Raw genomic sequence first — 14866 nt, 5'->3', positions numbered from 1 at the left:
CGCTACTATGGAGCAGGGCCAGACCGAACCTCCCCGAACTCAAACCTTGTGGGCGGGACTAAGTTTGGACTGGCACCCAGGCTATAACTTTTGTAGGTATAACCAAGAATCTTGAACATTTAACCACATTTGTATTTTGTTTTTAATTAGAGAACAAACTATACCAGATTTACATTTTATCACTGCTGAATAGTGAATGAATACTTGTGTATCTCATTTTTCCTCATTATTCACTGCTCTTTTCCTGAAGAGCCATTACAGATTTTTCTAATGACACTTCAACCTCTCATTAGATGGTTCCTTTCTTCAAAACACATAATTGCACCACTCTTCTGCTCGCTCTCGAAGCTCGTGCTCATATTTAACAAGGTTTTAAAAAAAAACTTTTGTCACCTTACATCGAGTGAGAAGCAGACAGCTTCTCGCTGCAGCAAACAGAAAGTACACGATTGACGACACATCCGCCGAACTACGCGGGAAGCTCCGGCCTGAAGCTTGAAATTCAGGAAAATTGGCAACACAGTTATAGATGCATCAGCGCCAAACTACTGAGCTGTCAATCAGGCTATTTTAAGGATTAAAAATAAAAACTAATATGATATCTCTTTAAGTTTAATTTATGGTAAATCACACCTAGCAACGCTTCCATCTATCTATCTGAGTGTCTTTATTTTCCATTATCCATCCTTCCTGATGCCTTGCCTTCTCATCCATCATTCACCCAGTCCTGTGTGAGGAGTAATTACTAAAGACAGATATAGGATCCACACCCACTTTGCAGCTCAGACTAGAAGCAATTGACAGTTTTTTTTCTTTCAGGGAAAAGTCTTTATTAAACCGAGTTACATAAAAATTTAATAACTCTTGAGGGAAATTAGACTGCAACAGTTCTGACATAGAAAGAACCATTTGTCATTGTAAAGAATCATTATATAAAGCTGTAACTGTGGACTGGAGGGACCTCTAAGAATGGATCTTATAATACAGTTTGTTCTCATGTTGGTTTAAGGACCTAGAGCCACAGATCTCTTATCAGACAACATACAGACGTGGTTCAGTGATTAAGTTTAGGTCTAAGGTGTGAATAGAGTCTAGGTAAAGATTACGGTAATGGTTAGTATTAGGGCTAGTGTCAGAGGGTCAGGGCTCCAGTTCCACTATCCTGCAGCTTTTCTATGCATCCCTGCTCTAACACGCCAGAAACAAATGAATGATTATTGGCCTGACCTCTGCTAAACTGGCTGATATTCCAAGGAGGCGATTTAGCAGTTTCTTTCAGATGCTTTGGAGCAGGGATGCATGCAAAAGCTGCAGGAGAGGGACACTGGAGGACTGACATTTACATACTGCTGGGGTAGGGGATTTAAAGAGTGTCAACAAACTGTCCTCTCTAGATACAGTAGGACAAGAACACTTGTGTGTGATATGTTGGTCATCTTGCTTTTATTAATTTTCGGCTGAGCGCCAGTACATTACAATGTCAGCATATTTTGCAGATGTGCTTAAATGAATTAGACAGGTGAAAAAAGACTATTGAAGTCTTTTACAGCTGCTTTTTGTATCTCTGCTTTTGTCTCTATGAACCCCAGTCGGCCTCGGCAGATGGCCGCTCACACTGAGCCTGGTTCTGCTGTAGGTTTCTTCCTGTTAAAAGGGAGTTTTTCCTCTCCACTGTCGCTACAAGCATTCTTAGTGTGAGGGATTGCTTTCGAGTCAATGAGTTGATGCAATCAACTGGTTTTCCTTTGATAGAAAACTTTGAATCAATTTGACTGTATGATCTGGTGAACTGTAAAGTGCCTTGAGATGACATGTGTCATGAATTGGCAGTATAGAAATAAACTGAATTACATTGAAACTGAATTAAATTTAAGTCATGTCAGGGCTAAAGCGAATAGAAATAGCAAAANCTCACACTGAGCCTGGTTCTGCTGTAGGTTTCTTCCTGTTAAAAGGGAGTTTTTCCTCTCCACTGTCGCTACAAGCATTCTTAGTGTGAGGGATTGCTTTCGAGTCAATGAGTTGATGCAATCAACTGGTTTTCCTTTGATAGAAAACTTTGAATCAATTTGACTGTATGATCTGGTGAACTGTAAAGTGCCTTGAGATGACATATGTCATGAATTGGCAGTATAGAAATAAACTGAATTACATTGAAACTGAATTAAATTTAAGTCATGTCAGGGCTAAAGCGAATAGAAATAGCAAAAAGGCAGCAAATCCAGAACCAACCCAGCGCAGTGTCTTAGAGAGTTCTGCCGGATGTCTGGATATACATTCAATAGCTAACCTTTCTCCCAGAAACATGTCTGTATGTTCAGACAGTGGTGTTGGAGGAGAGGGCCTGGTTCACCGTTCCTGCACTGATTTGTCCCAAGATTTGTTGGTTAGTGGTTAGTCAAGTTCTTCCACACCAAACTTGCCCATCCATATTTTATAAACCTTGTTTGTGCACCTGGGCACAGCCATGTTGGGATACAAATGGGACATCTCCTGACTGTACACACAAAATGGGACTATTGGTCTGTCTAAAATGTATTATATGAGCTGAGTTCAGCTGCTAAAACAGGCCATAACCCCCTTGCTAAACATCGATTAAGATATTGCAGTCAGACATGTACTGCTCTACTGTCAGACACTGCCAAAAACAAAGAGGGATGATTCCTTTCCCGGATTTTTTCATGAATATTGATTAGACTTTTACTAGTTTGAATCTGGATCATTGATGTGTTGCTATATCAAACCTCACATCTGGGATGTTTTTGCAGGCTTAGAAGCATTTGGAACAACAAAGTTTGCCTTGGAGATTTGCATTTAGATGTTTTTAAGAATTTTCTTTGTTATTTCGGAAGCTTTTGCTTATGAGGAACTATTTCTGCAACTGCTCCCTTTGTCTTGTTTAGGCTGCTTCTGTGGTCTGGGACTGGTTTACTCGAACAAGTCGTGCACCATGCCGCCCATCACCTTCCAGGACCTTCCCCTCAACATCTACATGGTGATCTTTGGGACAGGCATCTTTGTCTTCATCTTGAGCCTCATCTTCTGCTGCTACTTTATCAGGTAAGTGGCGACACCAAGAAGAAACATTAAAAAAGGATTAGCCGTGTCCTGACTGGAACATGATAAGCTGCAGAGGACTTAAATAACTAAAAAACACTAAATTGGTGACTAAAATGTTTTAAAAAATCATGTTTCTCTGATTTATAAACAAAAATAAAGTATTAGGTATTTAAAAAGCTTATTTGATGGACCCCCCTGAGCTAAAACTGGTGAAAAGACATTGAGAAGACGACATGATTTATGTCCAAACAATCTCAATATTTGGTTGCAAAGTGAAAGGTGAAAAGCTGTAATTTTTCTTTTCATTGCTATTATTGGACTAAAGTGGGACAAAATCAGACTGAGCAAAACAGCCCAATTTTCAATAACTATTTCTGGACTAAATCAAGACTATGACCGACCGACCAGATTTAACCTAAAAACGAACAAAACAAACGTGTAAATGAAGTCTGGTATTTGGTGGGACATGTTTTGCTTATGTGCAGTGCGCCATGTGCAGCTCATTAACACTTACCATACAGTAAGAACCCCAGAATGAGGGATTGTTGGTGGTAGAGTCTAAACAAACTAAACAAAACCAGGTCTCCAATATTATGAATTACTATACTTGAATAAAAACTGTTATAAATATAACGATAGAAGAAATTATATTGATGGCAAAAATTAATAAATAAATACATACATAACAAATTCTAGCCAGCTTAGGAAGGAATATTATGACACTCCAAATATAATAAAAAAAGGGGTTGCCATATCTTTAAAAACGTTCTCATAGACCCCCGTAAGGTAAACTTAATTTTTTCAAGCCTACTGAAATGAAGAACTTCTCTGATCCAAGTGTCATACAGCAGAGAGGATTTCCAACACAATAGTATTCTGCGTCTTGCCAGTAATGTAAGAAAAGCTGCAAAATCTTTTTTAAACTTAAGACAGCACAGTGTCAGGAGTTAATCCAAATAAAAAAAGCAGAGGATCCAAATATAAAGTCAACTGAAACATGTTTTGATAAGTAGCTGAGCGATATTGACTTAAAATCTTATCACCCTGTTCAGTATTACCATCATGACAACCATAAAAGTAAGGTTGAAAATAAACCTCCTTACTTCTTTACAGTCTTTTTTACGTCACTGTATGGTTGTGGCTGCATGCCATAGCAATCATAGCCCCACAATCACAGATACTGCTGTTAAATAACATTTAAAATTTAAAGTAGGCTTCTGCAGGACACCAGTAACATAAAGAAGCATTATTTTATCACTATAATAAATAATTTATAAACATCGCACAGCCGCCATATCTAATAATATTCTTTGAACATTCAAAAATGCTCCAAAAATAAGAACGAATTAGAAGTAAAACATTCAGACAATTCATTGTCCCATTTTTGGGAGGTTTATAATTTATAATTCTAATTTTTCGCTTCAAAACTCGTGATGACAAATTTATCAGGAAAAAGATTAGGGGTGTAAATCACACCCATCATGGCGATTCGATTCAGTATCGATTTCCTGACCCGACGATTCTATTATTCTCAGTATTCAAGAATACATTATCTTTTTTTTCCTCTGCCATGTCTGTCTTGCCTACTGTTTACGCGACTGTGTGTGCATGTGGAAAGAGGGTAGTGGCTAGAGGAAGCGAGGTAGGAGGGCAAAATACGTTTAGCGCCACTGCAGCACGGGGAGTCAGAATTACGTCCAGGAGCAAATGGATAAAAATAGACCGGAGGAAAAAAAACAAAACATGTATCGATACTCTTGCAGACATGTCGATGCATCGGATCGTCGGCTGTTGGATCGATGCATCGATACAAAACAATTATTATTTACACCCCTAATAACGATAAATGCTCCCACATAACTGCAAAGGCTTGTTTGTTATTTCAAACATGATGACGTCATTTAAAATCCTGATTCACTCATTAGTAGGTACATTTCATTTTCTTAGGGCTGTATAGTGGTGCGTTTTTTTTAAATCACTGTTACTCTATAACCAGAAGGTCCTGGTTTCAGGTCCAAGTCTATATTCTTTCTGTCTTCAAGCTTCTAATTTGTAGTTGATCTTAAATTTCCCTATTTGTTTGTACTGGGTGTCTCTGTGTTGCTCTGATGGATCAGCGACTTGTTCAGGGTGTGCATCACCTTTTATGGAGCTAGACACCAACCCTCCCTCATGTGACACAGCAGAGGTGTCAAAAGTATTAATGTAGAAGTATAAATCCTACAGTTTAAAAAAAAAAGTAAAAAAAAACTTTTGTTGAAGTTAGAGTATTAATTTAAGCTTTTTACTCAAGTAACAGTGTAAAAGTAACATTTTAAAAACTACTTCAAGTATAAAAATAAAAGAAATGGAGGAGAAAATGTTAAGGACAGATGCTTAAAACCCCATTCTGGTTATTGTGCTACCCTATTAAAGGAACATTTTCGAGATGATAACCTCCTTATACTTAATTTTCTTTGTTTTCATTGTATCTGTGTCAATTTTAACTTTGCATCATCTTGAAAGACGGTTTATTTTAGTATCCAGGAATTAATTAAGTTAGTTAATTAATCAATAGATAGACAAAATTTCTCCTTAAAGGTATAGAGGCCGATCTTTTATTTCCAGGTGGATTTTCAAAATAGCTATCTTTTTCTGCACATGCTCACTTTCAGGCGTATATTTGTGGTGAGCTACAGTTTCAGACAGTCATTGAAGCTCACCTTTCTCACCGTGGTTCTTTGAAAATGGCAGAGGGTCATAACAGAAAAAGTGTCAACTAAGTGTATGAGAAGAATGGCCTCAGATGAGGCAGAAACCCTAAATGCTCCACGCAGAGAGCTCTCCTCGCAAAGCATTATGGGATTTCCATAATCCTTTGCAAAATAGCCAACAGCAGCAACTATTTTGCAAACTAATAAGAAAGATGGTGAAGGAGTAGTCACGTGACCAACAGGGAGCAAAAAGTAATGATCATCCATCCAAACAGCAAGTTAGCTGAGTTCACTATAAAATCCACTATATAGTCCCTGCTCTATATAAAGATTGTGGGATTTCGGGGTTAGAGTTGATGTTCAGACACAGTAAGGTTGTATGAGCTATAAGAACAGCAACTGTTAAATAGAGCGTGTATGAGCTGAAATGGGCTCATGCATGCTCTTGGGCGTATTTCCTCTCAGGAGCGGGTACAGGGTTGTGCATGTGCATTTTTTTTTGGGGGGGGGGTCTTTTAAAAAAATGGAGAAAATCCACAATACCTTTAAGTAAGGTTTCGAAGTATTTGTACTTTGTTACATAACACCTCCGTGACCCAGCAAGTATAAGTGGAAACCTAGACAATAGATGAAAGGAATATTTAAATAGATGAAAAAAAAAAAAAACTATAAATATATATATATATATATATAAATATAAATAAAAAATATAAATATACTTTCACTAAAGTTTATCTAAAGTGGAATGGGATCAAATGTAAGAAATTTGATCCCCAAATATAATACAGTCATTTTATAGCACACAACAGGAGTCGACCTCTCTGTGATGTAAGAGTCAGGAGATCAACAACTCGACAGATCCATCCCTTTTTTATAAGTCTGCTAACATAGGGTTATTGTGTGGATGTGTGTGAATTTACTTGTTCGTGTTCCTTATTTAGGTACTTTTCTGGTATAATGACTTAAACTTTTGACTTTAATTTTGGTTTTAATGTGGCAGAGCACCATTTTTAATGATAGGCAGTTGGTTTAGATATTTAGGTAAATGTAAGGATTATGTATAGTTCCAGTCCCTAAAGTGAAAGACAGTCAAGATCTAATTTGGATAGAAATACAAACTTGTATCTGTGTGTGTGTGTAGGCGAGAAGGCCAGTGAGGGAGGGCAGGAAAACAAAGGGGAACATGGTGACCTCTCCTGCTGTACACTGTGAAGTCCCCCGATGAGCCCGCAGGCATATGTGTCCAAAGGACGGGATGTGAGGCAACAGGAAGCCACTGGTCACAATGTGTGAGGACAGAGATGAGCTCAGAATAACCGTCGCCTCAGTAGCTCACTGTGGGAGCACACAAAACCGCTGCACAGGCAGTGCACAAAAGCTCACCAGGAAACGCCAACACCTGGGGGAGGAATTTGATTGGATGGCTCCTTATTTAGCAAATTAGCCTGTGTTTGTTGTAGTGGAGGGATATTTTCAGACCAGGGATAATGCAATCCTTTCCAAAAGGATCAAAATGTCTCAGTTTTAGCAATGAGTCAGCTGGAAGCAGATAGGACAAATGTTCTCTCCAGCTGAGTGACATAAGGCAGGTGTCTTGCATTTATTCTTCTTCCTGTAAGAGAGTTACATCATATCATTAGTAACCGGAAGGTAAGACTTCTGAAATAAGGATTAAAATAAATCTAGGCTTTAAAAAAATCATCTGCCAATGAGTATAAAAAAAACAGTATTACAAGATTTATGAGGTGCAATCATACCCATGGTTTAAATAAAGCACATGAAAGAGCTTAACTCATCTGCAGTCACAAATAGTCATTCACACATGTTGCTAAGAAAAAGATTTCTTCTGCTTCCGTATTTTAATATCAGCCAAAAATAACCTGAGTAAATACAAAAGTCAGTCATGAAGACAGTTATATAAACCAACTAGACCCCATTTGAAAAAAATAATTGCCCTCTAAACCCTAAACCCAACTGGCTGCCTTTCATAGAAAAAGCCTGATGCTTTTGATAACTTGCAGAAAGCGGTTAAATCACATTGGAGAAATGTTTGACCATTCTGGTTTGCAGAAACTGATCTGATTCTGGGAAATTCAGTGAGTTTAAATGGTAAATGTCCTTTATCATCCTGGCAATTTCGGCTTCTCTTGGTGGATGTGAAAAATGCAGGACGGTTCCACACAAATCAGGACATCTGTTCACCCTATTCACAGGTGTCTACAAGCTTGTAACCAGTCAGTGGGCCTATATATAGGGTTCAAGGTAGTCACTATGCTGTTTGGTGACATTGTGTGTACCACACTCAACAGGGACCAGAGGAAATGAAGGAAAGAGTTCTCTCAGGAGATTAGAAATAAAATGATAGAGAAACATGTTAAAGTTAAAGGCTATAAGACCATCTCCAAGGAGCTTGATGTTCCTGTGGCTACAGTTGCATACAATATTCAGAACTTTTAGACCTGCTGGGGCTGTATCCAACCTTCCTGGATGTAGCCACATAAGGAAGATTATTGACAAATCAAAGGGACAGAATATAGAAATGGTAACGAAAAGGACCAGAAAAACTTCTAGAGAAATTAAAAGTGAGCTTCAAGCTCAAGGACCATCAATGTGATAACACACCATCCATCCATATTTGAGCCAAAATAGATTTAATGGGAGACAACTATGAAGGACACCATTGTTGAATACAAAATCACAAAATAGCCAGACAAGAATTTGCCAAACTAGATGGTGACAAACCACAAAGCTTCTCGAAGAATGTCCTGTCGACTGATTAGACAAAAATATAACTTCACCTACAGAAAAATGAAGCATACCAAGAAAAGAACACTGTCGTTATTGTGAAACGTGGAGGCTCAGTCATGCATGTTCTAGTGCTTCTTCATGGGACAGGGTGTCTTGAATCTCTGCAGGGTACTCTAAAATCTGAAGACTACCAAGGTATTCTATGGAGAAATGTGCTGCCCAAAGTCAGAAACTTGGTCTCAGCTCTAGGTCATGGGTATTCAAAAGTATAAGGACCTGAAACACCCAGCTAAAAAAAACCCAACAATGACTAAGAAGATAATACTGGACTATTCTGAATCCAAATCTAACTGAACAGTCTTGGAATGAACTGTATCATGATGTCTGAGACAACTGGAGCAGTTTGCTCCTGAGCAGTGGACCAAAATGCCTTCAGAGAGGAGCAGAAGTCTGATTGGGACTTACAGGAATCATGTAATTGCAGTGATAGCCTTGAAATGTTGCGCAACAAAATATTAAAGTAAAGATACCATCATTTTTTTTGCAGGTCTATTTCACAGGTCAAGATCATTCCGTTAAAACATGGGTGAAATGCAATCTTTGACCCTTTTTTTCAGTATAATAGATTGTTTTTTAATCATTCTCTTCGTCAGACTCCATTTATATCTGTGAGCATTGTGAGGTTTTCTCTCGTTAAATGAGGGATACCATTATTATTTTTTTCCACCTGTGTATATTGAAGGAGTTTAGACAGTGAGTTTAAGGTTTGAGCCACTTTTATCAGTTAGATTCATTTGTAGGTCGTTCCTCCATGCCTAAAGTATGTTCTGTGTCGATTATTTGGTGTAATTAGAAAACATTTCATTGTAATCCAAACAAGGAGCTGCTCATTAAAAAAGGAAAACTGATGTAAATTTACTCTGTTTGCTGATAAATGATATTCAACACTCTCCGAATATGGTGGAAAACTTGTCACCCCTGAATAATTAGTGAGTAGGTTGCAACCGACACCTCCATCTCTACCAGCAGTGCAAAATGTTTGCATTCTTGTTTATATGGGACAAAGATTGTGAATTAATAGTAAAAAACTTAGCCCTTATCAGCGATAGTCATGCAATTAAAATATTTCACTTAGACCTAATTCACTGACAAACTGCTGTTAGATTGACAGACAGAGATACAGACCTCTGTGCCAGTAAAACCTCACCTCTCTTCTGTTCCTGTTTGTATTCGCCCACAAGTCTTAGAGACTGAGTCACTCTTTCCGGATACATTAACAAGATGATGGCAATCTTTGTTAGAAGTGTGATTGTGAATGTATTTATAGAGCAGGTGAATCATCTCATTCAGGGTTTCCTATTATCTTTCAGGCCTGGGTGTGAGCTTGTGATGTTCAGTTTTATTTATGAATTAATTTTTTTGCTTTAAAGTGTAATGATTCAAAGGCTTGCTTTATATGCCACTGTGAGGTTTCATGTTTTAATTGTTGTAAGAAATAAATAAATAAAAGGAAGGCCAGCTCTGTGATTGGATGCCCTATGGACTCTAATTAAATGAACATCTCTGTTGGATAATGTGTCCCACCCCATGCATGAAGCTATTCCAGAACTGGAGAGCTCCTTCAGAGACATACTGCTGTATCCTCAATGCACCAGGGAGCGTTATCACAGATCCTTCCTCTCAGCAGCTGTAAGACTGTATAACCAACAACCTCAATAATTTGTTACAGTGATGCTTATTTTGCACAGTTTCTACCTTAGTCAGTAAAATAATCTCAGATGCTGCTACTATTTTTTAAATATCCATTACTGTTAAAATGTCCATAGTTGTATATTGGTTATCTATTCTCCAGGTGCATAGTTTTATATTGTTAAAGCTCTTTACAGTACAGTATTTTATTATTTTTTAACTTGTCACTATTATGTTATTCTTATACATTTTTCAAAGGTTCAGATTTGTATGACCATTTTTTCTATAATCTATTTGCTGCTAAAACACCAGAATTTCCCCATTAGGGGACAATAAACTGATTTTCTATTCTATTCTATTCTATTCTATTCTATTCTATTCTATTCTATTCTATTCTATTCTATTCTATTCTACTGGAATAACGTGTACCTCTAAAAGGAACTTCCTTCTTCGACCAGTTCTTGTTGAGTATTAATAAAAATTGGCAAGAACAAATTTTGTATATCCACATTTTGCACCAATACGTCTCATTACTTCCCTGAAGGTAGTCTTTGCACTAAACAATTTCAGAAACCATATTAATGCTAGATACCGCTGTCATTTGAAGTTCTCAGAGGTCTGTTGGAGAATGTAAAAAAAAAAGCTCAAACAGGTTTATAAAGAAATAGATAGAAAGATTCAATTCAATTCAGTTTATTTATATAGCGCCAATTTACATCACATGTCATCTCAAGGCACTTTACAGTTCACCAGATCCTACAGTCAAATTGATTCAAAAGTTTTCTATCTAAGGAAAACCAGTTAATTGCATCAACTCGTTGACACACTAAGCATGCTTGTAGCGACAGTGGAGAGTAAAAACTCCCTTTTAACAGGAAGAAACCTCCTGCAGAACCAGGCTCAATATGAGCGACCATCTGCTGAGATCGACTGGGGTTCAAGGAGACAGGAGCAGAGATACAAAAGGCAACTGTTAAATGCGGCCCCATCCTGGAAACACACAGCCAGGAAGAGGAGCACTGAGCCAGCTCACATGTCAGAGGATGAAGAGAGCACATCCAGTCAGTCACAGTCAGAGAAACAGGACTACACTGGAAAACAGGCCGATCTTGAACATCTATAAACAAGGTGTTGGTGGCAGCAGCACAGCTGATATTTCTCACCAGGATGGTGTCACAGCCAAACATGAACAGACGAAGCGAAGCTACTGTGAGAAAAAGCAGAGAGAGCATAACATTAGAGACTGAACTAACAGATTCTGCAGATTGGGAGAATGGAGATAGAATGAAGCGGAATGATGAAATAGGGATCCCTATGTTCTCCAGAAGTCTAAGCTTATAGCAGCATAACTATAGAGATAGCTCAGGATAGGGCAACTCAACCTTCCATTAACTGGTACTGATACTTTTTTTTTCTCAGACCTAGTTACCGATTATGTATTTTTTTCATGTGCAGTCATTAAAAATAGCAGTTTGGCTCATTTTTTATATTGGGGAATTATATTTGTGGAACAATCAATATCCAAGGTTTGGTTTGAAAGATTATATCAGACAATACTGAAAGCAGATGAGTTCCCTAATTTAATAAAGGAATTGAATTACAGCATAGCTAAAAGTTGAAAAAAGGTTGAATGTGCATTACATAGGCTCATTAAAGCAGATTTTGTTTTTAGGAGCAAACATCTGGAAGCAGGTACATTGGTGAGGTGGGACACCATGTGAATCCACAGAACAGTGGCAGTGTCATGCTGTAGGGGTGCTTTTCTTTATAGATAGAATGGCTCAGTTAACGTCCAGAACAAAATCTAACAGAAAGTCTAAGGCAAGTCTTTCATACTGCTGTTCATAGATGTTCTCTCTGAAGAAAAGCTGCAGAAATATGTTATTTTACAAAAAGAAGAAATAACTCATGGAGGCTATCATGAATGTTTGCCATACTTTTTAGATCTTCCTTTATCAGAAAGTTAAAATGGTTCATGTTTATTCTTAAAAGATTTGACTTCCTTTGCATTAATATTTTATGTAATCATCCTTAATCACATTGAAAGCTATGCCAGTTGGTTTTGACGTGTAAGGGCTGCTATGCAGAAGATCTGTTTTTCTAGTCAGGGTTTGAATATTTATAAAATGCATAACTAATCATACTAAAAGTATTATAATAACTGGAACAAGCAGAAAAGTCACAAAAACCACCACTAACCGAAGCATATTCACCAATACATTATTTTGCTTTAAGCGTAGCTTTTAAAATTATTCTGAGAATCAGGTGAAAACAGGAAGTCTGACTTCTTGTTCTTTGTAAGTTGAATTGATTTTGTTTCACGGAATAGACGTTCAGCTTGAAGAGTTTGAGGAAATTCAGTCAGAAAGTTTTAACAATTGGAAGGCCTCACTGCAGGATAACGTGAACGTAGAAACACAGCTAGTAAAATCCCAGGAGAGAAAAGACACTACGGCCATGAGCAATTCATCTAAGCAGAACAGCAACTGTTGAAATAGTTAATGGACCTTACAGGTTTAAAGCTTAGTGGATGATGTCTCTGTAAAGAGGCTGAAAAGCTGACATCACTCCACTCAAAAGAAAGCCTATTTTGAAGTGTAATCACAAACAGGGGTGAAACTAGATGGGGGGCCAGGGGTGGCCATGGCCACCCTTAACCAATCATTGGCCACCCCTGTGGCCACCCCTACCATTTATTTCCCTCTAATACAGACGGTGGCAGCAGTAATACTATCAAGAGGAATGTTTAAACTTATTAAACATTTACATTTTTCATATATTAATAGTTACTTGACAATTAAAACGCTGCAGTTAATTATGCACATCAAAATACTAACATCAAAGTTGATATATACAGAATTCATGCTCTTTTAAAACCCTAATTTTGTGTTATATGGGGTAAAGAGAAAATTATGTGTCTGCAAGTCATCAAGGAGTTTTCAGTGAAATTATAGATATATATCTACTTTCTTAACAACTTAGAAATCAATTTAATGTACGTATTAGTACACGTAATATTAATGTTATGCGGAAATTTTTTTTTATAAATGTAGGTAAGTAATGACAATGGAAAATTAGTTTGCCCCAGATATTTTGTCCACTATACCTTTTATTTAGACTGCATGAATGTTTAAATATATGCATCTATTTGTAATCAAAATGAAAATAGCAGGAATGTATAGTTTGTCTTTATTTAGAAAATATGGATGTTGTGCTTGTTCCTGTTGAAACAGTGTAGATGGACCCTGAGGTTCTGGCGCCTATTCGCTTTCGGCCACTCCTCAGTTTACACTGGTTTTTGACTGGCCACCCCTATTAAAAATTTCTGTCTACGCCTCTGATCACAAGGTGGGGTGGGTCTGTTTCAAGGGTTCAAGGTCAGAGTCAGAGAGCTGAAACTAGAGGTGAAGTGGGCTGGACTGAATGGAGGATGAATCATCGGATAGCAAACTGGAAGGACTGAACACTAAAAAAACAGGAAGCGTTAAATAAACATCTGAATGCTGACAGATTTAATCAATTGAAAATGAATAAAAATCACAGGCTGATGAGGCTTTTCTCAGACTTTGAGAGTTTTTTAGCTTTGTGGCTAGAGTTCTTTACATGTAAACATATTTTAGAATATTAATAAAGGTTGTTTATTTGGGCTCTAAGGCAACATAGCCTGTAAAAAATGAAAAAAAAAAACATCACCCAACCATTTCTGTTGTTTTATAGTGTAACTATTTCCAAATTAACTTTGACTAATTTGACAGGAATGTATGCTTAAAGGTGCTCTACTATCATAACTTTTTTTTTTTAGCACAACTGAAAATCTCATTCCCATCCCCCTTTCTCCGTCATCACATCATTTTCTACCCATGGGAAATCCCAGCGGATTTAAACTGTGTATCCTCACATTGTTCATGTGAAGCAGTAAACAATAAACCAACTTACAAAAAAAAAAAAATAACTGTCATTTCCTCACTTATGCTTTCTCACTTTAGATATAGATATTTCATTTTAGTTTTTCATTAATAATGTTTTATGATTTTTGGCTTTCTGTCTCAGAGGCTTGAGCTGCAATGATTATGTTAGTACTCAGCTGCACACAGTAATGGATAATGGGGTCTAAGTATAGTTGTGAAAAAACAGGAGGCCAAAAATAACCTGCCAAACTGAGGCGACTCACTAAGCGATAAAGATCTCCTCGCCATTGTTGTCGTTTTTGGGAGGGTGGGGAGAGGTTCAGTGATTTAAAGAGTCTGCATACTCATTAGCTGTATTGGAACGTGTGTAGTTGCAGTACAGTTGTCACTCCATGGGTGTTTCTGTGTGCTTGATAATTGAGGAATTTAAGGTTTGTCCATAATTTGGGGCTTCTAAGGCTCTAAACGACAGTTATTTATCAGAAAGAAAAAAATCCCTGCCCTTCAAGATTTTAATTACACATTTACAAGTTACAAAAAAATTTGAATCTCACTGAAACCGATAAGCTGTTTGATTTGGATCTTTTTTTTTTTTTACTTTTTATAACATATTTTGATTGTTAACAGATCTTAACTATAAAATTTTTAATATCTTTGAAGCCTATCAGGTAGGTAGGTAGATAGGTAGGTAGGTAGGTAGGTAGGTAGGTAGGTAGGTAGATAGATAGATAGATAGATAGATAGATAGATAGATAGATAGATAGATAG

The 14866-nt window shown here is 37.3% G+C and overlaps 1 protein-coding gene across 3 annotated transcripts in view; it reads left to right on the top strand.

Moving 5' to 3' along the window:
- The window catches only part of rnf122 (ring finger protein 122), a 27741-nt gene that overhangs the window by 5836 nt on the left and 7039 nt on the right, over positions 1 to 14866 (top strand). For all 3 annotated transcript variants that reach the window (XM_015377162.1, XM_015377161.1, XM_015377163.1), the window contains exon 2: positions 2904 to 3060. In XM_015377162.1, coding sequence (XP_015232648.1) covers positions 2904 to 3060 — 157 coding nt within the window. The remainder of the gene's footprint in view (positions 1 to 2903; positions 3061 to 14866) is intronic.

Source organism: Cyprinodon variegatus, unplaced genomic scaffold (genome assembly GCF_000732505.1).
Source record: "Cyprinodon variegatus isolate N-32 unplaced genomic scaffold, C_variegatus-1.0 Scaffold147, whole genome shotgun sequence".
Lineage (NCBI taxonomy): Eukaryota > Metazoa > Chordata > Actinopteri > Cyprinodontiformes > Cyprinodontidae > Cyprinodon > Cyprinodon variegatus.
The sequence above is the reverse complement of the archived record's forward strand: the minus strand, read 5'-3'. Positions and strand labels throughout refer to the sequence as shown.